The sequence below is a fragment of the Epinephelus moara genome, chromosome 16, assembly GCF_006386435.1.
Source record: "Epinephelus moara isolate mb chromosome 16, YSFRI_EMoa_1.0, whole genome shotgun sequence".
NCBI classification, from domain to species: Eukaryota; Metazoa; Chordata; class Actinopteri; order Perciformes; family Serranidae; genus Epinephelus; species Epinephelus moara.
This window is the reverse complement of record NC_065521.1, coordinates 27,796,586-27,821,309: the sequence shown is the minus strand read 5'-3', so window position 1 is coordinate 27,821,309 and position 24,724 is coordinate 27,796,586. Positions and strand designations below refer to the sequence as shown.

Here is a 24,724-nt window from a genome sequence, read left to right as displayed (position 1 = left end):
TCTCTCGCTGCAGATACTTAAGACAAAACCCATAATGACTTTGACTCAACTGTGTGTCTTCTAGAAACTCCATCACGTATATAGAAAGTAACGCGGTGAACGTGGCACAAATAGAAAAGAAGAAAGAAGAAATAAATGAGTCCAAATGACACATCCTTTTAAAGAGTGTTTGGGGAAAACAATATGTTTCTGCCTGATTGTCTAAATCCTCTTTTCCTTTATTTTTCAAAAGAATAATTTTCAAAATAACATGATTAGGATAAGAAATGATAATGAAGACTTTGTTCAGTGGAGAAAGAGAATGGAGGCTGGCAAAGTGACTGACTGCGTTTTGATGTGAAACAGCATCAGACACACACATGTACGAGTGCATGTGTTGCACGCGCGCACACACACAAACACTCATGGAGTTTCATCAGACTGAGATGCGATAACAATGGTTTGGGTGCCTGAGGCGGGATCCAATCACAACTGTCTCCTTTGCAATTCAAATCTTCATTCAGCTGACTGCTAATTGGTTGTGAGCGTGACAGGAGAGAAAGCTGATTCGTTCCAGCATTTCCTCTGATCTGAGGAGTAGAGGTTGTGGGCCTGTGTGTTTGTGTGTTTGTGTGTGTGTGTGTATAGCTATAAAAAACATGGAGGTTAAGCAGTTTATGTGGCCCCCCTCACAGCTCTGAGCACATCTGCGTGGACTTACGGCGATTATATTAAAAAAGTCGTCGTCTCCAAGAGTGTCCAGAATGGAGGAGACAGTCTGCCTGGCGATGGTCAGCCTGAGGCCCTTCATGCTGCCGCTGACGTCCACCAGGATGACCACATCCTTTGGAGAGGTGGCTGCCTGGATGTACCACTTCCGGTTGCGGCAGTCAAAAGCTATGACCCCGTGTTCATCTGGCTTCCACTTGATCCCTTGAAGAGACAGAGTCAGCATCACAAATCCAAAGAGAAAGACAAACTGCAATAGTGCTAGAGTTGTATAATTTGTACCAGAGGAAAACAAACTGTTACCTCGGCTGAAAGAGAGAAAAGGGTGGTCTGAGAAGCTGTTCTTTGAGCCCTAAAGGCTTTCTGCCAAAGCACACGGAATTTTTCTAAAACATTCATCATCTGTTTTTCTAAAACTACCTCTACACCTTAAGTGTGCTATTTATAGAGATTCACTTCACCTGAATCACAAAAAAACCCCAAAACATATTTTCTCACTTACTTCTAGTGGTATTTGGCCAAGCAGATAGAGGTTTGAGATTCCTGCTGACACCTCGGAACAATGAAGTTGAATGTAGTGCTCAGAGAGTTGAATAATTACGCTGAAAAATTCAACAGCAACAACCCTCTGTAGAACTCTTCCCATGTCCAAATTACACTAAATAACCCACAGAGCACACAGTTCTCACGGGGACAATTTCCTTCTAATTTTGGATGAACTTTAAGGAATAGAATGGATTTAGAGTCTTTATGCAGCAGTGATTTTGGGGCCCTCCAGGTCAGGATGCCAGAGACTGAGGCGTGTGATATTAAAAAGCATAATTAAAACACACGTATATGCAGGTTCAAGAGGTCAGAAGACGAAAATAAAAGAAAGACGAAGCAATTCTATTGATTTTCCCATATTATGTTCCACGTAGATTATAATACTCACTCATTCTATTCAATAAGCTGCCTTTTGTTATTATGCTCCTCCTGTTCTTATTCATACATTCATCCATCTTCTTCACCCACTCTCTTTCTCTACAAACTCTCTAACCTGCCTCCCTTTACCCCACACTCTCATCTTCTATCTTCTCTCCCCCCTCTTCCTGTCTCTCATCCCACTAGCCTCCAGTCTCCAGCTGTCAATCACTGAGATTCCCATATACCCCTCGTTCTGCTTTAGGGAGACAGCGACTTAATTACAAACACACACACACACACACACATGCACAAACAAACACACACCTACCTGGGTACTGCCTGAAGAAGCCTTTGGCACTGCCAAAGTACTGCCATATGAGTGATGGGTCTCTCTCAAAGTTATCCACAAACACTTTATTCAAGGCCTCAGACCAGTACACTCCGTTGACGATTGCAGAGTCTGAGGATTAACGGAAAAAAACAGAGGGGGAGACATGTAGAGGAAAGAAACAGCACCATTTGAAGAAAAAGGTTAAAATTGTTTTACAGTCCAGGAGGTTCAGAACAGGCGTTCTCTAGTGCCTGTTCAACCACTCATATCGTATCAGACACTGCACCTCCACAGATTACTATCAGGACCTATTCATTACACAGGGATACAGGGAAAGTGTTTGCAGTAAAACAGAGTGAAAAGATGAGAGAGGAGAAAAAGAATCAGAGACATAAAAGAGAATAGGAATAGGAGAGGCAGTAGGCTATTCTGCCCTACAAAGGCAAAATGTAGTTTAAAATGTGAAAACACTGGGATCTGTGTAGGACCCAGCTGTGGAGTTAGATCATTAAATGTTTTTTTAGTGTTGTTGTGTCCAGGATTTTTTGGGAGGGTGCCTGAAATCATGGCTTGATGACGCATTCGAGCCATCCCTAATGTAACCCTTCCCCTGCTATATAAAAGCTAACATTAGAGCACGTAGCATCAGTGTCATTTTGTTAATCCTTGTGTGTGAGCATGAGTTTGCTACATTCAACAAGCTCTCTTAGCGCTTTTGGACTTCTAACTACATTAATAAACATCTGTGTTAAACGGCGCAATCATATAGACCCTTTTACTGTTAGTAAACAGTATGACGTTTTAGGTGGGCGGGGCTTAGCTGGAGGCAAACAGACATTAGCTAGTGCTGGCTAGCAAGTTCTTTTGGCTTGTTTTAGACAATGGAGGAAGATGATGCAAGTGGTACATTCAGAAATACTCATTCCAAGGCACAAACTGGACCTTTCGTAAATTCAGAGCGCTGTCGGAATGTACCGTTCGGTTATTCAGAGCACCACACTCTTAAAGCAGCAGAGCGCTGAGTGGAGTGATTGTGTGATTAACTTGACCGCTTGTTAATTCATACAGAAATATAATGCTCCATTTCGTTGACCAACGGGGCTCTCATTTTAGTGTAGAGTATAAGACTGAATTTACAAATGCACCATGTCAGGTCACTCACTCTCCGGGACCGCGAGTGTTACTTGAATAAGTAAACACCGACCAACGGAACCAGACTGGCCGACCTGTATGCTCTCACTCAGTGGATGATTTGACAGGATTGCTGAAAGTGGGATGGCCGGCTTTGTGGTTTATTCCTAAGCCAATCTTACAAAGGAGGACGACACTTGAACGGTTTCCTCCAGTTTGTTTTGCCATCAAGGCTAACGTTAGCTAATGTGCAAAAAACATAGAGAATAGCGCTACAGAGAAATCAAATATTCCTCTTAATACCTCCCAAATTTCTGATTAGATGGACATGATAAGCCTTAATACACATAACGTTATTCATCCCTACAACGGTAAATACTTTTTCCCTAACCTGATATGAAGTTTGAGCATTTTTGATGGTTGCTCTGTCTAGTCCCTTCGTCTTATAGGCTATAACCCCAGTTGTATTTATTTTGATGGGCAGTGGCAACTGGTATGCAATAAAATGTAAGTTTTGAGCCATGATTCCTTCTATTCTGGCTCCCAATGACACAACAAGGCAACATTTTAAGTCTCCTATGTAGCCTACAGCCCTGTGGTGATGACTCATGTTTTGCCTCCAGCTAACACACTGACGCCATTGTGACATCGGCCCTTAAAGGGTCTATAAACACAAGCAAAATAGCAGTCTCAAACATACCTTTCAGCCAGTATTGGCTACCCAGCCCGGCAGTCATTGTTCACTGCTGTGGGTGTGTGCTTTGTGCTAATGTTAGTTGCTGTAAGCTGCAGAACGAGAGTCTGTTGCTACGCAGTGGCTCCTTTGCTCTTTGGCTCAGGAAGTGGGTGAGCTTTGTGTGACTTGGTTAGCTGCTGAACGAGTCTGTCGCTATGTGGACGCTCGTTCTTCAGCTCAGCTCCTTCAGCTGACACGTCCCCAGTGTTTCAGAGCAGAAAATACTGCTTATTTAATCATTTAAATTTTTCTGTGTGGTTAGAGACACATTTTTCCGTGGTGTGACAAACTCATTACATATATTTATTTTTGCTTTACCTGACCTTTCAGACCTGAATTTCACATTGTGTCATCCGTTTTACCATATATAAATATTCTGCCATAGAAATGTATATTTTCTATTAAACCTCTCCTGTATGGCTTTGTCTCTGCTGCTCAGGCTGCACAAACTGCACTGTAGCTTAGTAATACCTGCTACACCCACCACTGCACTTAAAGCACTCTCTGCCACAGATAGCATGGCCAACTAGACAGCTGAAGCAAAAGAGCAGCATCAAGTGAGAGCCATGAGATGGGTAGACTTGACTAAAACTGAATTTCCTTATTGATTTTTCCTTAGCCGTTGTCTGCAAAAGAAAAAAATATCCATTTTGATGAACTGTTATCTTGGTAATTCATTTTGTTATTCCACACAACTTGATGAGGCAGCAGCTGAATCCAATCATGATGGAGGAAAAAAAAAACACAGATAACTCCTGCTAAAGCTAACTAGCTTCACAAATCTCAGCAGCTGCCATCTTCCAACTCAAGCGGACGTATCTATATAATATGTGCAACAGCTTTTGCTTATAATCCTGTCCAAATTTATTGTGATATATGGTGGGGCACATCCAATAATTGAAGCTTCCTTTCAATTTACAGGCTGTGAGAGTCAACAAAGTAACTGATTTGCGACCGGACAGCCAAGCTTATTACAGCTGCTTACTACGTCAATTTTGTTTGGTGCAGAAGCAGGGCAGGGAAGATGGAAGCAGAAAATGGCGAGCAGACAGACAGACACAATCAGACAGTAATACACAAAAGCCTTTGGATAGATAAAAAAGAAAGCCAGGAAGGGAGGCAGTAAATTACTGCAAGACAGTCAGACAGACAAGTACCTAATGGACGGAGAGAGAGAAAAGCAGATAACAGATTCCCCATCATCTCCCATGCTGGCAACATTGTTCTCCTGTCAACAGTCATGCCAATAAGCCATGATTGAATTAGTCCTCTGGAAGCTAGCACACTAAAGCCCCCTCTTGATAGTAAACACCCATCCACCTCTATGGAGCGGAGAGGAGGCTGGATTTGATCCAGGCTCCATTTACACAACAATACAGTCACTTCTGGTGCAGTTTGAGTGTCTATTACAATCTGAACTTGTCATGATGAGGGATAGAGTATGGGCTCTACTTTCCCCCTAAGCTGTCATTTAAATTCATCTCAACTAATGCACTCCTTAATTCAATCTGATCAAAGGAGCTCCCATGATTTTATATAATCACACGTGCGCGCGTGCTCAAGATTGAAAAGTAGAACCGTGTAGGTTACCCACTGCACCAGTCAGAGCAATCTGAGCTGAAATCAACATCACTTTAATAAGTTACTTATGATGATTAGGGAGGAGGGTATTAACAACGGGGGCAAGGAAGCATGAAGAGAAACAGGAAAGAAATGGGAAGCGATGGGTGTGTATGTGAGTGCATGTGCTCACGTGAACGTGAACACAGAGAGCACAAAGGCAAGTGCAGGATGTTAGAGTGTATCGACCTGCTGCAAATGTGCGCATGGCTTTTTTGCTTACATGGTACACGTTCCTGTCATGTAGCCTCATAACGTATGATGGCATGGCTTGTGTTTTAGTTGCGATGTGAGTTCAGAAGATGGATGTGTGATGTGGTGTTGTCCCTCCTGCGATTAATCTCCAGGGGCATGCAGCTCTCTGCTATCATGGACTTAACCTCTAATTCATCACTGCTGCCACCAAACCATTTATGATGTGCACAGGCTACAGCCAGTTCTTCTGCAGCTTAAAAAAACAGGCTCAGGCGACAGTGACTTGCTGCTATGCGTGGGGAAGTTTACAGAAGCACGGCTTGACAAAGAATAGCACTGTGTAAAAAACGCAGCGTCTTCCTTCATTTCAAAGAGAACCTTACTCAAATTTGGCTGCAATGCAATGCAGCGTCATTCGGCATGTTAAATCTTGTCTTATATTATTAAAAGTCACTTTGCTATTTTCTGTCTGAACACCTGCTAACTTCTTGGCTGAAAGCAGGTGATACACATGAAAATATTTAAACACGTCAGTGCTTGAGCAAACAGCAAAGTAAATGCAAAAGACTTAAAACTTTTGCAAATTCATTCCAAAGAAGACGCACTCAAAAATGTTTCGAAAACTTTTACATAATCGTTCGCAAACTGTTTCCTTCCATCGAGCCAAGCCTCTCAGCCTCCCTTTGCAGAACGGTGATACCATGCCCACCAACGAGCTCCCTGCAGTCCCAGCCAACACATCCACGTTATCAGTACCAGCGAACAAAGCCCGCAGATCTAAAACTCTTAAAGCTCTCTGTGAGCATGTGCGCGCAATTCTACTCATTTGCCTGTGAATCAAATCAAAATTACTCTTCCTCTCCCTGTATCGGCCTGCCAGCCTCACTCTCTCAGCCCTTTCATTCAATTCCTTTCCATTTCATTCACTCTCCTCCCGTCACTCTCACTTGCGCTTTTCTTTTTTTCCCCACCTAGCTGTAATTAATCTGTTGCTCAGACCTTCCATCAGTCTGACTTAACCTACTTTCTCTCTCATTTGCTTCCTCCCTCTTGTGCTCTCTCTCTCTTTCTCCATATAATTTCTTTGCCTCTGGTAGCTGGGTTAAGCCGACATGACATTCACTCTGTCCGCCGAGCATTGTGCAAGGCCATGACTCCATCGGTTGGACTTGAGTGGATGGTAAATTAGCAGAATTTCTGATTATTTAACTGCTAATTAAGTCAGTGTGTGGTAGGGATGATCCAAAGAGTTACAGTTAATGAACTCAAATCCTCCTCCGGACACAGGCGTTCATTCACGTGCTAGCATACCAACTGTTCTACTGACGGTCAGGGCTCCAATTATCTGAATTATTGAACAATTCAGCTAGGAAATAAGATCCTGGGAGACTAAGATGTATTGCACCTTTATGGCGATGGCGTTAAACCTTTATGCACAATTGTATTTTTAACATCATAGTTATAAATTGGAGGTGGTGGCCATACCTTTGTTGTACATGTTGGTGGGCACCTGGACCACGCTGAGGCTGAGGTTGACTGATAGGTTGTTAAAGTGGTCATTGGGTTGCAGGATGAATTCTCCTCCCAGCTCTACGCTGTTCCCCTCTTCATCCACCTCATTAATCAACACCGCATTGAAGTATTCATACTAGAGATAAGAAGAAAACAGAGACAGTGATGAAATTTCACACACACTCAAACACACCTAAAAACTGGAGTTTGCGAACTCTTTCATTAAGAATCATGTCTCTTAGTTTCCATATGCTCGACTTGCTGAGTCGTGTTGTCACTGTATGGAATGACTGGGTCACTCAAGTGCTGAGTCAGAGGGTAGTTTGTGTACTGAGGTAACCTGAAACCCTGGATCATCCCAGACGTGCATGATGTTACAGCGGAAAGCTGCTGAGTTGAAGAATCTCGCCACCGCTCGCACACTCCCTTCCTAGCCAGATGCTGCATGTGTTGCTCTGCCTCCACGGTATTTTTAGTACTGCGCATACTGGGGAGACTATTAATAAATCATAGAGCAAGATAAATATAGAGCACATGGCTCCCTGCGTCCCAAAGGCTCTGAAGTCTGAGGTACCACACAGGGGCGAAGCCTGCAAAAGGCTATAGCTGATGCAGAACAAAAGACAACAAAGAGATAAAAAATCCTCAAGCCATTTAAAAGAAAATGTGACATTTTAGAATAAAGACCCAAAGGCATACATATTTTTAAATGTTTACATGTAAATGAACTGCGCATATGCAAACAGAGGGGGTAAAACTAAATGTTAAATTATGTAAATTCAAGATAAGACCAGAGAACTTGTGACTTTTTAGGGAGTCAGTTATCTTTGTGTATTCATCTTTGAAAAGACATAGCTGACTTAAAGACTAACCTGGCCTATAAAACTGTTTGTGCACATGTCCAGCTTATTTGGACGTACTCTTGTCTCATGTAAAACTAATTTCACTTCGAGGACATCTAGAATCTGAACCAGGTCTCATTTCACCACACTGAAATTTGCTTTAAATGGACAATGAACACGTGATTGTGAACTTCAACACAATTTCAGTTATGTAGGCGGTTAGGATAACAAGATGTCAAGAGAACAACCTCTATTTCCCCCTAAAATGAAAATATATTTCACTGTTCTTACTGTCAACAGCAAAGGCAGCAGCAGCAGTTCAATCCCTTGTGCAGGTGAACGGTGGTGATTACATGGCTTAAGGCCACATTGATTTCTCTTGTAATGACCAAGAGAATAGGATTTGAAAAGAGCCTCTGAGGAGAATGAATTGCCATTCTCAAGAGTCCAATACAAAGCCTCAGTCAGTACACGTGTTATCATTCAGAAGGGGACAGACACTCTCTGGACTTGATTTGTCGGAGAGTGACAGGACTGCAGGACCAAGAGAATGGTGATTCGGTTCAGAGAAAACAGCACAGAGCACATGTTTATAAAGTCACCATACCATATTAATGCATCACCAAATACTAAAACAACATGTTATATTGTTCTACCACTCACTTCCAGGATTCGTTCCTCACCCCACCACCCCCCTGCCTTCCCTTTTCTAGCACCAGTAACCTTCATTTGGGCTAAATCTTTCCAGCTCCTCCTGAGGAACACCATCATCCCCTCAGCCCGGTGCAAAACACAGATAAAGCCATCAAATAGGCTGGCAAACGCAGTGCCTATCGGTGTAATTAATCAGACCTGATTAGGCTTATTAGCCTTTTATCAAGGGGAACACTGCCATTTCAAGGTGAGGGAGCACAGTGTTGCATACTTCTGCCTATATTTCCCCTCCTTCTCCTTCTACTTCTCTTCACCCTGCCTCTTTCTACCCCTGTGTGGACACAAAACTTTTATATATTTATATATATTCAAAAGAAAACCTTTTTTTGTGATGACAAACACAAAAACTCTGTTCCCTTTGGAAAGGCCCAAGGGTACACAGTGTGGTGAGATTCAATCGATCAACACATGACAACCTTTTATACAATGCTAGTCAGTGGTAGGACATAGACTTCTTCAGTCAGCGTTAAGCTATGTCAGTACAAGACATTATTATGCAACTCACTTTTGGGTCCTGACCCACCAATTCTGAAAATTTGATCTACATTGACCTTTGCAATGTTTGGGATACCAGCCATTTTCTACCACCAGTATGGTACCTATCTTTTCAGGGCAACAGGGTGAACAGAATCCAAATTAGTCGACTTTGACAAGGACTTGTTGTTATTTGAGTTTTGCTGTGTTGCTTTGGGGGACCACTTCAACCTTGTGTTTTTAAGGACGGAAAGAAAAGTAACAGCCGGAGAAGTAAGAGAGAGATTTAAAAATGTGCCTATGTCTATGTTAAACCTGACAGCTTAGCTCTGACAGTGGAACTTCTCGTCAATACGTAGGTACGTAAGTAGGGATTTATTTATTCGACTTTTCACCTTCATAATCAAGGCTCTTCCTACCTGTCTGAACTCATTCATATCTACACACCCTTCGATGCTCTTAGATCCTCTTCTGCAATCCAACTCACATCACCATCTGCCTGCTTGACTGCCATGGGTTCTAGAGCCTTCGACCATTCTGCCCCCCGCCTCTGGAACTCTCTCCCCCATGACATTTGCAATATTGACTCCCTTTCCTCTTTTAAATCCTGTCTGAAAACACATCTTTTGAAGCTGGCATATTCTGTCTGATTTAATGGTGACTCACATATTGAGACTTGCACTGATGATGATTTTATACCTAATATTTATATTTCTTTATTAGACTTTATTGTTTAGTCATTTTATTAACTGTTATTGTATATTATTGAATTGTTTGATTTTATGATCTATGGATACATTTTAACTGTGTATTGTAAGGTGTTGTTGAGTGCTTTGAAAGGTGCCTATAAATAAAATGCATTTTTATTTTTATTTCTATTTTTATTTTTAATTATGTACTACTTTCAATAAAAGTTAGTGTCTCACAATAATCTGCCAACAATCTGCCTGGTAAAATAAAGGTTAAATAAAAAAAAATAAATAAAAAAAAAACCTGTATTAAATACATCAAACAAGCAGAAAAGTAACAAACAAAAAAGCCATAAAATATAATTTAAAGAAAAAACGTCAACATACTGTAAAAGCAAACATCAGTTACAAAAGCTTTTGCTATCTCCAGAGCTGAACTATCTTTAATTACACCGTACAAAAGCGATGAAGACAGGAGGAAGTCGCTGGAAGGGGAAAGGAAGCGAAGACATGAGATCAAGAGGAGAGGGGAGAAGAAAGGACAAAAGATAGATAATAGGCAAAGGACAGGACAGGACGATAGGATAAGACAGGACAGGACAGATATGATACGATATGATAGGATAGGATAAGATACAATAAGATAAAAAGACAATAGGAAACAATAGACTTGACTGGACAAAAGTAACGGACAGGATAGGATACAAAGAGGCGAGAAAAGGGGTCACACTGCTGCATAGGATGTAGGCTGCGTACATTTCTGGTTACTTTAAAGCAGCTTTAATAAATATTTTATACCAACAACGCATCACATCACTACCTGCATGTTAAAAAGGTATATTCATAGTGAACCCGCAGATAATCATCACCTAACTCTGCAGTTTTCCTCAGTATCACAGAGCATGATAGCATCATACAGCTTAAGTATAGCTGATTGCTTAGTTTTCTGGTCTGCAAACTCACTGTTGTGGTTCATTCTCACTGTTTTCAAGGTGTAGTTTTTGCAGCTATTTTGGAAAAAGGGTTCTAAAAAACCCACTGTAAGCTACTTGTCCAGCATCAAACAGCAGACAGACAATGGAATATTTAGCATCTGAAGAGACAAATATTTCCCTCAGGAGTTAGAAACCAAAAACAGAACTCAAAGGAGAGTGAATATTAGACTCACATTTGCTAGGTGGCTGGAAACAAGACTCCAAATGAATGCTAATGTTGCTCTGTATCAGCTCTATATGGAAATAAGCAATGGTTTGCTAACCAGTTTGTCATTATCACCTTCAAAGGGTATGATATCCCAGTGTCGAATTCACTGGGCCTGATATCTTATGCAATTTTTTGAAATGTTCTTGTTAGATTAAACAAGCACCTTGAACTGTGATCAAAAAACTGTTGCCATTGGCATGAGACAGTGTCCTGTGACATCAAATCTGGTGAGGTTGCAGGAATGACGACCTTCAGGCAGTGGGAAACTCTGGCACAGTTTCTCAATGCAGAGAATTGCTTACGTGTCCTATTCACCCATCTCTTGCTTCCTCTGCAACTGACCTCTCTACCTCTGGCAACTGTATCTTTATTCCCCGCCAAACAGGGACACAGTGTCCAGAGCCAGCCATAATTACACCTGATTATCACCTTCACAACCGGTCCTGGTCTCTCTCAGTATGCTGTTCTCCGGTACAAAGAAATTCATACAAAATACACTTGAGAAAATACGTGAATGGCAATCATTTAAATTCTGCAGAACCAGTGCCTTACCTTCAACTTAAATTGTGCCCTTTGGTACTTCTTACCTTTGTGATTGCTCAGTTGGTTTATTCATTCTTCGGTTCTGTCATTTCTTTGGCTCAGTTTGAACCAAAATATTAATTCTTTTCAAACCATTCAAGAGTTTTTAAGTACAAGCTAGGGCCGTGAAACACCGAGCTGACGTTCAGTCAATGTTGGGCCATCGGTGAGCATCTGTTGCCCTACTTTTTTGGGTGTGTACTGCACCATTGGCATTGGTCAGACTTTGTTGGCTTTTTATAGGCTGAATCAGCATGTTGAATCTGTATCGAACCCGTTGGAGCTCATCAGTGAGCGAAGTCACTGATTGGCATTTCAGCTCAGTGCACGAGAAGAGAAACAGAAGTGAGGAAAGTAAACAAACTAAAGTCAAGAAGGTGTGAGGTCGTAACAAACTTTGTCATATTAGGATTATTTTGGGCTCTTTCGCAGAAACAGTTCATAATTGTTGATTTGGTCTTTCATCATTGGGGTTGCGTTGTTTACGTGCTAACTGGCCAACTAGCATCTTGAATACATTCTGTCGATCTTCCAATACAGACTACACCTGCCTGCTGGTATAGAGAGTTATTGGGGGGACAGAGCTTTTGCAATCAGGGCCCTGAGGCTCTGGAATGACCTGCCCAAGGATATAAGGCTGTCTGAGTCACTGGCTTCGTTTAAGTCTCTCCTAAAACGTACTTCTATCGGAAAGCATATCCTGAGTTTATCCGAGCTGTCTGTCTATTTTATTGCTATCTCATTAATTTTATTTCCCATTTATTAACTTGATTTTACTTTTGGCCTTCCGTCTTTTATCTTTTACTAGATGACATTTTATGACATGTTTTTTGCTAGCCATTTAATAAAGGCCTTTTAACTTTTGCACCAGAGAAGAGTTGCCTTGGATTTTGTTTTTTCAAGATGTACTGCACTTCCTGACCAAAGAGCACCTTCCTGGATACCATGATACTGCAACCCACATGAGCGCTTCATCTGCTGTTGTCTTCATGTTTTTTGCTTTATTCTCCTTGTGTCTTAAATGTGTTTAAGTTTCATTGTACAGCACTTTATAACTGTTTATAACTGAAAATTGCTATATATATAAAGTTTATTATCATATATTGTTGAATCTTTTGCAGGCCCAGAAGGTATGTGCTAATTGGCCTTTGCTGTAGTTCTCGCGGTGTGTTCAAGTGCATTTTTTGGCTGAGACATAAGCAACGTAAAGCCTTCCTTCGTCACCAGTAGTTCTTTGATGACAGTTTGATGTGTCTGGGCCTTTACCCCCCATAAACAGTGTCAGGAGCAAAAGCTGAGCTACAGGGCGTTGCAGAAGGATGTTTTCATGAGTCATTGGTCAGATGTTGTCAGACTTGCTTGCTGGCAAACAAAACAACTTTCAGTGCAGAGGGACAAATGACAAATGCTGGATTTGACCTCAACATAACATTGTGGGTGAAAATAAGGATACTCAAAAAAATGGGTGCTTAGTTTACACAAGGTGCACGCACACACTAACACAAGGTACACAGAGCTAACTGCACCTGCAGGAGACAAGGCCCCACTGCATTTTCACTCTGTTCTCTTTCTGCCATTGTCTCGTTAGTACCTGTTCTATCATTCTCTCCCTCCCAGCCTGATTTATCCCTTTCCTTTTCTGGCTCAGCCTGTTTCCTTCTACCCATTGTTCCCTGGCTGTATATGCAATCCTCATCAAGCTCCTCACCACCCTCTGTCTCTTCCCTGTATTCTACTCCAATGTGCTCTCTTATGCATGCAGCTCTCATTGGCAGGGTTTGGCTACTATCAGCTCTATCTCTGAGACCATTGTTGCAATTGCCAGGTTGTCTCTGTCTAGTCAACCCTTTCTATCTGGGTGTCTCTCCCATCTCGCTGGCCATGCTCCCTCTTTCCTCTCTGTCTGCGCGATAGGTAGAATAGGGAAATGAGATAAGTCTCAGTTCTTAAATAAAAGCAATTTCCATCAACTGTAGCTCTTTTGCTTTTTTGTTCAAATGAAGACAGTACAATAACAAAGTTAATCTAACAAATATGTTAAAAAAAACACATGCATTCATGTACATTGGACAGACAAGCATGCACACACAAATACAGAACCAAGTTTTATAATGACAGTAACTATCTCAAGATCCAAGATGGAAAACAACAGTTACTAATGACTCGAGGAACAATTTAAGCTGTGCAGATGTTCTGGCTCTATACCCAAAGTAAGCGTCTTGAAAGACAGTGAAAGAAAAAGCAAAGACAAGAGGAAACGCCACCAGAGGCATTAGCTGTTAAAAGTATCGAGAATACAAAGTCAAGTAAAAAAAAAAGTAAAACAAACAACTGTTAATGAGTCTGCTAATAGACTTATTTAAATTCACAGCATGTGGGCTTCAATTTTGATTAAAATTGCACCCATCAGCTTTTGAGTTTCAGTTGTGTGGGAGTGAGTGTGGGTGTGTGAATGGAGGCAGGGGCAGCATGGTGTGCGTGTGTGTGTGCTCCCCAGCATCGATTGATGCTGTGTGTGTGTGTGTGTGTATAGTTTGTGTGGAAATGTGTGTGTGTGTGTGTGTGTGTGCGTGTGTCCAAGAGTGGGTGTATGTGTTGAGTAAGTCAATTATGCCATTCCAGCATTTCAGTGAAGGAGTGCCCAGTGCCACTAATGCAGTCCCTGATCATGGTGTTAACAACCTGATCTTTAACGTTGCAGTGCATTACGCTGAGAGATCGCACATGTACCATCAGCACCCACTCACTCACTCACTCAGTGTAGGACAGACAGAGAGGGAGAGGATGAGGACGGGTTACTGGAGGTAAACACTGGAGCATATTTCAGTCCGCTGCTTCAAAACATAAGCCCGAAGAATGGATCGCTTTATGGTTTTATATGTAGTATTAAAACATCAAAATGTCACTGCTGCATGGACACGGATATGTTATGCACAATACAGTAATTTATCATAGATTATGTTAGAAAACGCTTTCTGTTTGTTTCCTACATTGCTCTGTGTGAGCACTTTTTAAATGTACTTATTTTTGCAATTTTTACAACAAAGTAATACATATTAATTTACACAGTAATTACATGAAAGTATTAAAAAAGCAGAATTCAAAGATGACGTGTTCATAGATTTTACTTCATTGTGTCTAAATGGCCAAACCAGAAAGAAGTGATTCAGTTTTTCATTAGGTCAGGTATCAACTGGGACTATGTAATTTTTAACTACCTAACATAAACACCCCTGTTTGTACAGTGGAAACAAGTAGTCAATTAATCAATTAGTTGATTGACAGAAAATACATTGGTAACTACTTTAATAATTAATTTTATTTTGAGCAAAAATGCCTGGTATTTGCTGTTCCAGATCAAAATATGAGGATTTGCTGCCTTTTCTTGTCATAAATAACAATAAATTGGAAATCTTTAGGTTTTGGACAGTTGGTCAATGTAAAGAACTCAACTGAAGCAAATGCCACTATAGTCAATTGATTATTGTTTATGTTATAGGCAGGAAAGGCAGTGCTGCAGTCGCAAATGTGGTACAATACAAGAAAAAATCTGACATTTCTCTGCCCCCTTCATTTCCCCTGTTCCCTTTCCACTGAACCCCTAATCCCTGACAAGGAGAGACCATAGTACCGGAGCTGCTTAGTTAAGTAAAGCAGTGTCATCGTAATTATTATCACCATCATTACTATTAATTGCAACCCTACAAGACGATGTACATGGACAAGCACAAACCAAAAACATGCAGAAAAAGGGAGAATAAATACAAGCAATATTAATAATAAATACAATTTAATAATAATAACAACACTTCCTGTCTTTCTATGTCATTCATTCCAACCCCAAGAATGCCAGGAATCCAATCACCATACACCAAGAATTAAATACACATGCCAGTTTCCTCCATCATCCATGATGATATCCACAGACATAGCCGTGACGATGCATAAAATACAGGGATACATGCAAAGTCACCTAAGGAAATATACAGTAGAACACACTTTATACATAAGATATATATATAGCATTCCAAGCAGGTAAGAAAGTAGCAAATACATAACACAGCTAAAAAAATAAATAAGAATAACCACAGATAGTTACATCAAAGCACAGATCTTTTCTAGAGTCACTATTTTCTGACTTTTATTGCCAAAAATAAATCTACAGATCACTATGATGGATTGAGAGACATCATGTAATTGAATCTGCAAAGAAGTAACACATTTTTTGTACTTATTTAGATATAGACATTCAATAATTAAATGAAACCATCTGATATTCTCAAAGTAACCGTAACAGTGTAATCACATTAGGTTTTTTAATCACTTTAGATTGTTTAGTTTTTTAAATTTCACTTATCTTTTATCAGACTTTCCATTTGTATGTGTGTCCTTGCATAGTCTCCTTTTCTTTGATGTGAAGCACTTTGAAATTGTTAGTTTTTTAAACAATATCTCTCATGTTAATTTATGTTAATCAAAAGGATGTTGTCAATTTTTAACCAGATTTGCATCATAACAATGTGGGTAAGTTTGTGTAAATGAACTATGGTAAACGTCCTTCCATCTTACTTGCGCCCAGATCTCCCTCTTCATCTCTCAGCTCAAATCGGCACAAGATTTTCACTGGGTCTTGTGGGGTTTCTTGAACTACAAGTTGCAACTCCTCGTTTTTGGATGCCTGTTACCAGGGACACAAATAGAACAGAAGCCAAGCTGCAACCTCTGGAGCTGAAAAATTAAGCCATCATAGAAGTGCCAAAAACTGCAGTTCCTTGAATGGCCACTTGAGGCTGGCACTGGAAGCCAGTCAATCCCCACAGACCCCCATGTTATGCTGGATTTATACTTGTGCGTCAGCTCTATGCAGAGTCTATGCCGTAGCCTACACATATGGCCTACACTGTTGTGAGCATTTATACTTGCTGTGTGCAGTCGTGTGTCTGTGTCACTCTACAGTTACACCTCCAAAACACTAAACATGGTTTGATAGCAACAATTTAAAACACAAGTACACAAATCAGCTTCACTGTAACTCGCAGCATTCACAAACAAAGCACTTGTCTTTATCTGGACACATTTTCCCCACAAATACAACATGCTAATGTTTTTAGCACAAATCTATGACATTTTACATTGTATAAATTAGCCTAGCCACTAGTGGACTTTTCCTCTTCTCATATGAAACCAGGGACAACAGCAACATTTAACAAAGGTAACGGTACAAAGTTGGCTCCATTAATCAATCAATCAATCAATCAATTTTATTTATAAAGCCCAATATCACAAATCACAATTTGCCTCACAGGGCTTTACATAGGGATGCACGGAATATTCGGTAACCGAATATAATCGGCCGAATATTGCAAAAAAACACACATTCAGTATTAGGTGGAATAAGTTAAAAGCAAGGCCGAATAATAGCGGCGTTTTGATAACGCAATCAAACGGCGTGCCGTGACGGGCGGAATAAAATGTCGGCAGTGTGGCGACCCGTCCGTCACCGCACTCGCATTTGCGACTAAAAATAGCTTTGAGCGAGCAACATAGGCTTAAATCATTCAGCACGCTGTGCGAGCAGCCTACATATTTCAACCAGCAGCAGAAACGAAAGGCGAATCCCACCGATTGTGGGTTGAACGGGGGTCACAGACACAGACAGTAACGTTAATGTATTCCTGTCAAATACGGTGGCCATCGGCCGGGCGACGGAGAAGTCGGTTCCAATAATATCTCTTCTTGGCGTGTGGACTGCCCAGAAGTACCTGAACAGCCGAGCCAGCCGAACACAGGTATGTGACGTGTCAGAGGAGAAACGAGCCTTTCACATTTCTCTCTTTCTGGCAGTAACGGTCCACAAACCTCACCACACTTTAGGGACTGTTCATTACTTATGAAGGGACTGTCAGGGGAGGAGGGTGGCTGGTTGATTTTTATTTTATTTATTTATTTTATTTTGATCCCCCCTATGTTAATCACTCATTGATGCTGTTTTTGAAGTATGAATAAGCCAATAAGTAATTTATTCCATTGAAATATCATTGATGTATTATAGAAAAGTGATTTATCTTTTCATAAATGACAAAAGGCACATCTGCCTCATTTTCGCTGTGGTATCGTGATACTACTCAGAACCATGATATTTTCATTGGTATCGCACAGTGGGTCCCAATTTTGGTACTATGACAACACTAATCTGGAGGGGGTTCATCTGCAAAAACTAATGAAAAACTAAACAATGATATTCGGTATTCGGTACTCGGTATTCGGCCAAGCGTTTAATAATATTCGGCTTCGGCCACAAATTTTCATTTCGGTGCATCCCTAGCTTTACAGCATACGACATCCCTCTGTCCTTAGGACCCTCACAAGGTTATACTGTCTTATACTAAACACGTTTTCCAAACAAATATAACATGTTCACATTATTAGCACAAGCCTATGGCACTTAACAATGTATGATTTAGCTTAGTGACGAGCAAAGATTTCCTCTGCTCATTTGAAGGCAGTATAAATCCAAGAAGGATAAATCCCTGAAGGATAAATCACACACAAGCTTTAAAATGCTATTTTGTGGAGGCTTTACTGTCTTCACAATTTATTATTTCTTATTTATGAAATGAAAGTAAATAAAAGCTTTGTTTCCACAGAGGGAAATGGTTTCAGCTTACAAAAATAGACAGGAGGTCTGCATCGTCACAACGTGTAGTTACATTTCTGGGGAGGTGCACATCAGGCTATGGCGTAGGGTATGGCGTCATTTCGACGCACAAGTATAAATCCCACATTAAAATGCCCAACTTCACAGCAGAAATAAAAATGTTTACAGCCTGGTACAAAAAAACGGTTCTGGTCTTCGTAGCTAATTTTACTCCTGCATGACAACTTTACAGGGGGTGAATATTTATATAACTCACCCGTTTACAGTTTATCAAGGCTTCAAGGTAGACATAATTAAGAGCAGCCCTCTTTGAATGACAGGCTGTCTGCGGATAGTGTCCTCGGCTTCTCCACACTGCCAGCCTCTCACCCAAATATGGTCACTTTGGCTCCAAAATATCAAGATGATGACAGCCGTAATACCTCAAAGCTTCAAAAGAGGAGTCCACAAACCAAACCCTCCCTCTTTTTCTCTCTTCCTCAAACTCAGACCAAGCTGTAAAACTAGAAGTGCTGATCAAATATAAACCAAGATTCTGTTACTTTATTGCCTATTTCTCACCTTAAAAGTCTTAAAAACATATTTTAGTGCCCTGTTTAGCTGTAATATGAAAATTTGTGAATAGGAAGTGGGCACTGTACTGTTTCCTGTATTTTGTATTTTCCTGTTACCATGTTGCCTATTTCTCACCTCAGATGTTTCCAGAAACATATTTCAGCTTACAGTTTAACTGTAATTTGAGATTATTTGTTACCAGCTGGCCGCTATAGTGTTTCCTGTGGAAAAATGGCCAAACTCACATTACATCACCCACCAGCACAACTGCTTACATGTCAAGTACATTGCAGTGCATTCTGGTACTTGTAGGATTTCTACCTCTTGAGCAAAAGCACATGCCACAACATTTTCATCTGTTGTCTCTGGTCATGTAGCACCAATGTCAGAAGTACTGGCATCTTTCTACTTCAAAGACAGACCAGTTTTATGAACAGACCATAATTCCAGCAGTGAAATACTTCTTTAATGAAGGGCCAAACAAACAAGATCCATGCACCGAAAACATCCATGAACTCATTCTTACGAAAAGACCATCCTGCCAGAGGTAATTTATTTCTTTGAGTTTAACTGTATGTTAAACACCTTGGAATAGGCTCAGTAGGAATTATGCTATATCAATAAATCTGCCTCAGTGCCTCTGTGGACATGTATTTCATTGTTTTCCATTGACTGGTTTAGAATCTGTTTTTGAGTGCTGAGTGAGACCTTGTGCATGAAGTTGTCACAGTATGGCACACACACTTAGTGTTGACTTTAAATACCACTATTTCTCTGCAATCACTAAGCGGCTCTCGTTGATTTCAAGCTGGTGCACAATGTCAATTATATCAATGTAAGCTGCTGGAGTTTAACTCGTCTATTGTAAGCTTCTTTCAAAGTATTCTGTGGGTTTTTTTTAAATTACAGCCGTAGTTATAATGGACAGAACTGTGATTGTAAGAAACACTTGCTCACACTGTCGTAAAGGCTTAAAGGCAAGAGTCCCATTTCCTTTACAGAGGAGCACCTATGCAGCTTAGCATCACACATGCACCCAGTCGCACATACAGTATGCAAGCGTGTGACCCACATGCACATGCTCACATCCAAATAAAAATGCTCCTGTTGATTTTGATAAACACTCTTGCTGCACAGTGAGTCAACAGCCCCGAGGGAAAGAGGGAGAGTGAGACAGAGAGGAGACCTCGTGTGAAGCGCGGGGGTGGGGGGGGGTGGGGGGTTGACCGTGACGCTCCACCCTCCGGTGTTCACTTTTAACTCCACTTCCACTCTCCTTTTTTTTTTTTAAATTCACCCACCTCCCTACTCTCTCTTCACGCTGAGGAAAGGGGGAAGACACCACTCCGAGAGTGTGAAAATGTGACTGGAAAACAACCAGGGGGCACGGATACAGGTAATCAGTGGGTAAACAAGACAGCAGATTGAGTAAATATCTTGGAGGAAAGGTCAAGTAGGGGTTCGTATGCTGTGCTTAAAAATCCTTCATGCATCTTAAACTTTGTGCTCACCCACTCTGAGAAAAAAACGTGACTTAAACCTATGTAGCACACCTCAAAACAATTCTGCTGCAGAGTGTGTGTGAGTAAGAGGGAGACGGGAACACAAATATTATCAGCATAATGAACTGTCATCATTACAGAGCTGTATTTTTTATATTTAAAGCAATACATAATAAGCATTTAAGTTGCTCTTCTTGAGGTTTCTTTATTTAAAGTTTATTTTTGGGTGGGTTGGGGGGTTTCTATATTCAAAGCAAGGCTTTCAAGAGTCCTTTTTACGCCGAGATCGCGTGATAGAGCTTGAACATAAACCCTTCGTTCTGGCGGCTTTGCTTATTTCATAGAACCAAACAACGGCAGCATAATGCCACTCCAGGATGTGATTTTTACACAGGGAGAGCTACTGCTGACTTCAAGACAAGACAACTCTGCCCACCCATTCTGTGATCATAGGGGCTAAGGAGAGAGGGTGTTGTATGCTGTCCAAAATGTAAGTCCCCTTATGGGATAAAAAAATAAATAAATAAAATTGACATAACTAACATAGAAAGTGTGAAGTGAAATTAACACAAAGTAGAATGTTTGTAAAAACAAGTTACATCCCATTAAAGCTCTATCCGCCACATCTCTGTGTATGCAGCCAGTGTGCTCTGTCTGAAGGGAATAAATAATCAATTTGATAACTACTTATCTCTCCAGACTCGCTCCAGACGCAACACTGAGTTGTGAAGAGACACTCCACTAAGAGTCAGATAAGTCATGTCAGGTAAGACACAACTTAGTGGCTTCTACCTGACCTTTCAGTTTTCTTTGCAGAGCATCTGTGTGATATATATAAAATACAGTTAGCTCTGATTGGTATCTGTGTGATGCGCCATAACTGTTTGATCTCCAGGTTCAAATTGGGTTGTCTTTTAGTGTTTGGAAAAGTGTTGTGTTAGTAGTTTGGGTTCACTGCATGTTAATTAATCAAAAAACTAAACCAGCGAATACCACGAAAGGTTATTTGTAGAATCAGGTTGTTTTTTCCACCTTACTTAACCTTACTATTGATTTTATTTTGTTCTGCTTATTGCTGCTTGATATGGTGTAAGCATTGGTGCGATAACACCATAAACAAGTTGTGACAGTGTATGGGAACATGTTTCTTTCTGAGCTCTCAGGTTCATAAACAAACTGTTTCATTAAGAGAAGCTTTCCAGAGGTTTGTCAGTGTCAATGTTTCTGGGCAGCACCCTATTTCTCTGTAGGGAACCTCTCTGACCCCGTCTCTCTGAAATTGTAGACGAAGGTTCCTTGAAATGCTTTGTGTCTGGAGCTGGCAAGCAGTGTGCGTGCTGTATTTGTGCATTATATGTTAGACACTGAAGGCCAACTCTTGAATAAATGGCTTAACAATCCCATCTTCGCATCACCGGCCATGCATGCCACAGGACGGTGAAGCAGAAGATACTCTGGACACACAGGCGCACGCACTCGAGTCAATAATTTTTGCCAGTAATAAGAGGAGCAAATTGGCAAATCAACAAGCATGTGGCCACCTCTCTGCACTCTATGGTAATACCCCAGACAGGAGAGCATGAGAACAAAAGACAGAGGGAGAAAAAAGACAGATTAAGCATTTCTCTCCCACCAGCTCCCCCCAGACTGGGGCTACATTTTCAGTCAACATCAGGCTTGGCAATTGGCTGTTTGTCTCCAACCTCCAAGGAAGGATTTCATTGGCTGCAGAGGGCATGGGAGACTGCTCTCTGCTTTCCTATTTACAGTACATGAGCAGTGCGGGTAAAAGAGCAAGGGAGGAAAATCGCAGCAGATTACCGTGCCAATTTCACATGGAGGCAGAAGAGCTCTGGAAAGGATAGATAAGGAAATTCCTATCAAACCGCTGCCAGCCAAATATGTATCCAATAGCAAAAAAACACACAAACATTTTATAATAAACCCCCGAATAGTGATGGAGGAGGTTTCACCCTACAGCGTGGATGTGGTATTTTTAGCCCAGTTGGTGATAATTACCATCTATTCACCATGTTCTGCAGTAAAAGGCACTATTAGAAATGCCACCATCAGAGCTGCACCGACACAAACACACACACACACACACACCTACACAGGTGTGCACATACAGCGCTTACAAAAAATGTACGTGTATTCATATTCATGCATGTAAATAGAAACAAAAAAACGCGACAGCAGTTTGTGATCGCAACTAAAGAATGCTCGAGCATTTAATTTTATGCTCAGGCAATTCAAAACACAATTAGCAATGAAAAATTAATGGCTGCGACATAATTTGCCAAGAGGTACTGAAAAACCTGCTTAACTAAGGATAAATACCAACACATACACACACACGCTCATATAGACTCAGACACAGAGATGCTAACACGGGCACACTAACATGGATGCTGAACGATAGCCAGACAAAGACATTCAGTTATTATTACTATGATGGCCGAGCTGCTGAAGCGAAGATTCATTTGTGACGGACGTCGAAACGCAATGCGGAACCTCCCACATTTGGAAAGGGACTTACTTTACACTTCGTCTGTGACTGTCAAGATCTTTCAATACATTCTCTCCCGTTGATGTCACTTGTAAATCACAGCACAGCTCCACCTGTCAGACCCTAGCCACGCTAAACTCACTTCAGTGGATCAGGAGGGTGGAGACTGCAGCAGCACGGGTCGCCAAACTAAGCAAGGAGAGAACGATGAAGACGATGGAGATGATGAGAGCATTAAAAGAGTGTAAAGTTTGTTTTGTAAGAATGTAAAAAGTAAGCATGTATGTTTGTCTTACCAATCTGCGCTGCTAATGATTGATGATTGGTTGAGGGGTTGTGTGTAATGTGCTCATGAACATGATGATGATGAAGAAGGCGATGATGAGTTCACAGTGCTGGCAAGCGGTGTAAACAATTAAGCTCCGTAATAAAGTTAACACCGCATCATACTCCAACGGCATCTCCCATTACATTAATCACTGATTAAAGTAGATTATATTACCGTGGTCCCACACCATGCCAACAAGCATCTGGCAGGTACATGTAATTGTTATTATCATGTTAAATCATGTCCTCCTCCGTCATTTCTCCTTCTCTTTCCCTCCTTCCTCCTAGTTACAGCACACAACATATATAACACAAGTATGTTGGTGTCATGTATCTTCCTGTACAGAGGTGTTCTGGCTTGAAAGTGGCGTCTCGCTCTGGCCTAGACGTTATGAAACTCTGCGTTACACTATAGGCTCTCTATCAGCCATTATCAGCTGTGGAGCTGTGTCATTAAAGCTGAAACAAAGGGACACTCACTTCGCCGGGCTCATCTCATCTCCGCCAAGTAATTACTGGCATAAAGCACCGCTGCGAGCCCACACAGTGTTACTGCCCCTCAAGCAGCATATGAAAACACAAACACACGCAGACAAGCGTCCGTAAGCGACACACATGCAGATGCACGAACACAGTGTTCACAAGAACATGCAGAATAGTTGACAAACACGAGTGCATATCTATGAAGGCAGTTTTCTTTTTAATTATACTATGTGATCAGTTATATGAAATGTTTCTTTCAAGTGACAGCAGCAAGAGAGAGTGTGTATTGGGGTTGGTTACGGTTCACATTTGAACTGATACCTGTACTGGCACCTCGAATTCAGTACCATTACGCAACGGTATCTTTATTCGGTACTTTACTCTTTGTGCAACAACAATATAATTTTTGAACAAGCTGCAATAACAAGTGATTCTTCCCCTGTCTGTCTCTTTGCTTGTGTGTATGTGTGTGTAATTTAAAAAACACAATCACAAGCAGCAGTGATACTAGGCTATTTCTAAAAAAAAATCGAAAAGAAAATAGACCAGATAGACCTAAACCATCAGCGCTGTAGCCATAGTTTTGGCTCCCTGGGAAGCTGACAGAGCTCCTTGGCCAGCTTCCTGGCTTAAGGGCATTTCGCAGCACTTCTGTCTCCTTTCTGAACATGTACGTTTCACTGAGCTCTATTGCCTGCAATGCAAAGCGCCCTAAAGCCGACAATGGAGTTCCAGAGAGGCAGTTTTTTTTATTGTTTTAAAATTCGTAACCGGTAGTACAGACAAAATTTGATGGTTTCCCCTAAAAGTACAGAGTTCATCACCCAACCCTAGTGTGTCTATTAGTATCTTGTTCTGCTGTAAATTTCCTCCACTCTCAGGTAAAAAGGAACAGGTGGTAGTCACACTTTTCCCAGACCAACAATAGTTTGAAACTGACTAATGCACACACACAAAAACACACACACAAAGTGACTTTGCGATGTAATGTTGCAATTTTCGGAAACACTTTACTTGAAGGTATCTACATAAGGGTGACATGACACT

At 41.1% G+C, this 24,724-nt stretch overlaps 1 protein-coding gene across 1 annotated transcript in view; it reads right to left on the bottom strand.

The window, feature by feature from the left end:
- The window catches only part of cacna2d3a (calcium channel, voltage-dependent, alpha 2/delta subunit 3a), a 146,166-nt gene that overhangs the window by 69,553 nt on the left and 51,889 nt on the right, over positions 1–24,724 (bottom strand). The window contains exons 5-7 of the mRNA XM_050065576.1: positions 7,113–7,275; positions 1,943–2,074; positions 701–912 (exon numbers count right to left, since the gene is read on the bottom strand). Coding sequence (XP_049921533.1) covers positions 701–912; positions 1,943–2,074; positions 7,113–7,275 — 507 coding nt within the window. The remainder of the gene's footprint in view (positions 1–700; positions 913–1,942; positions 2,075–7,112; positions 7,276–24,724) is intronic.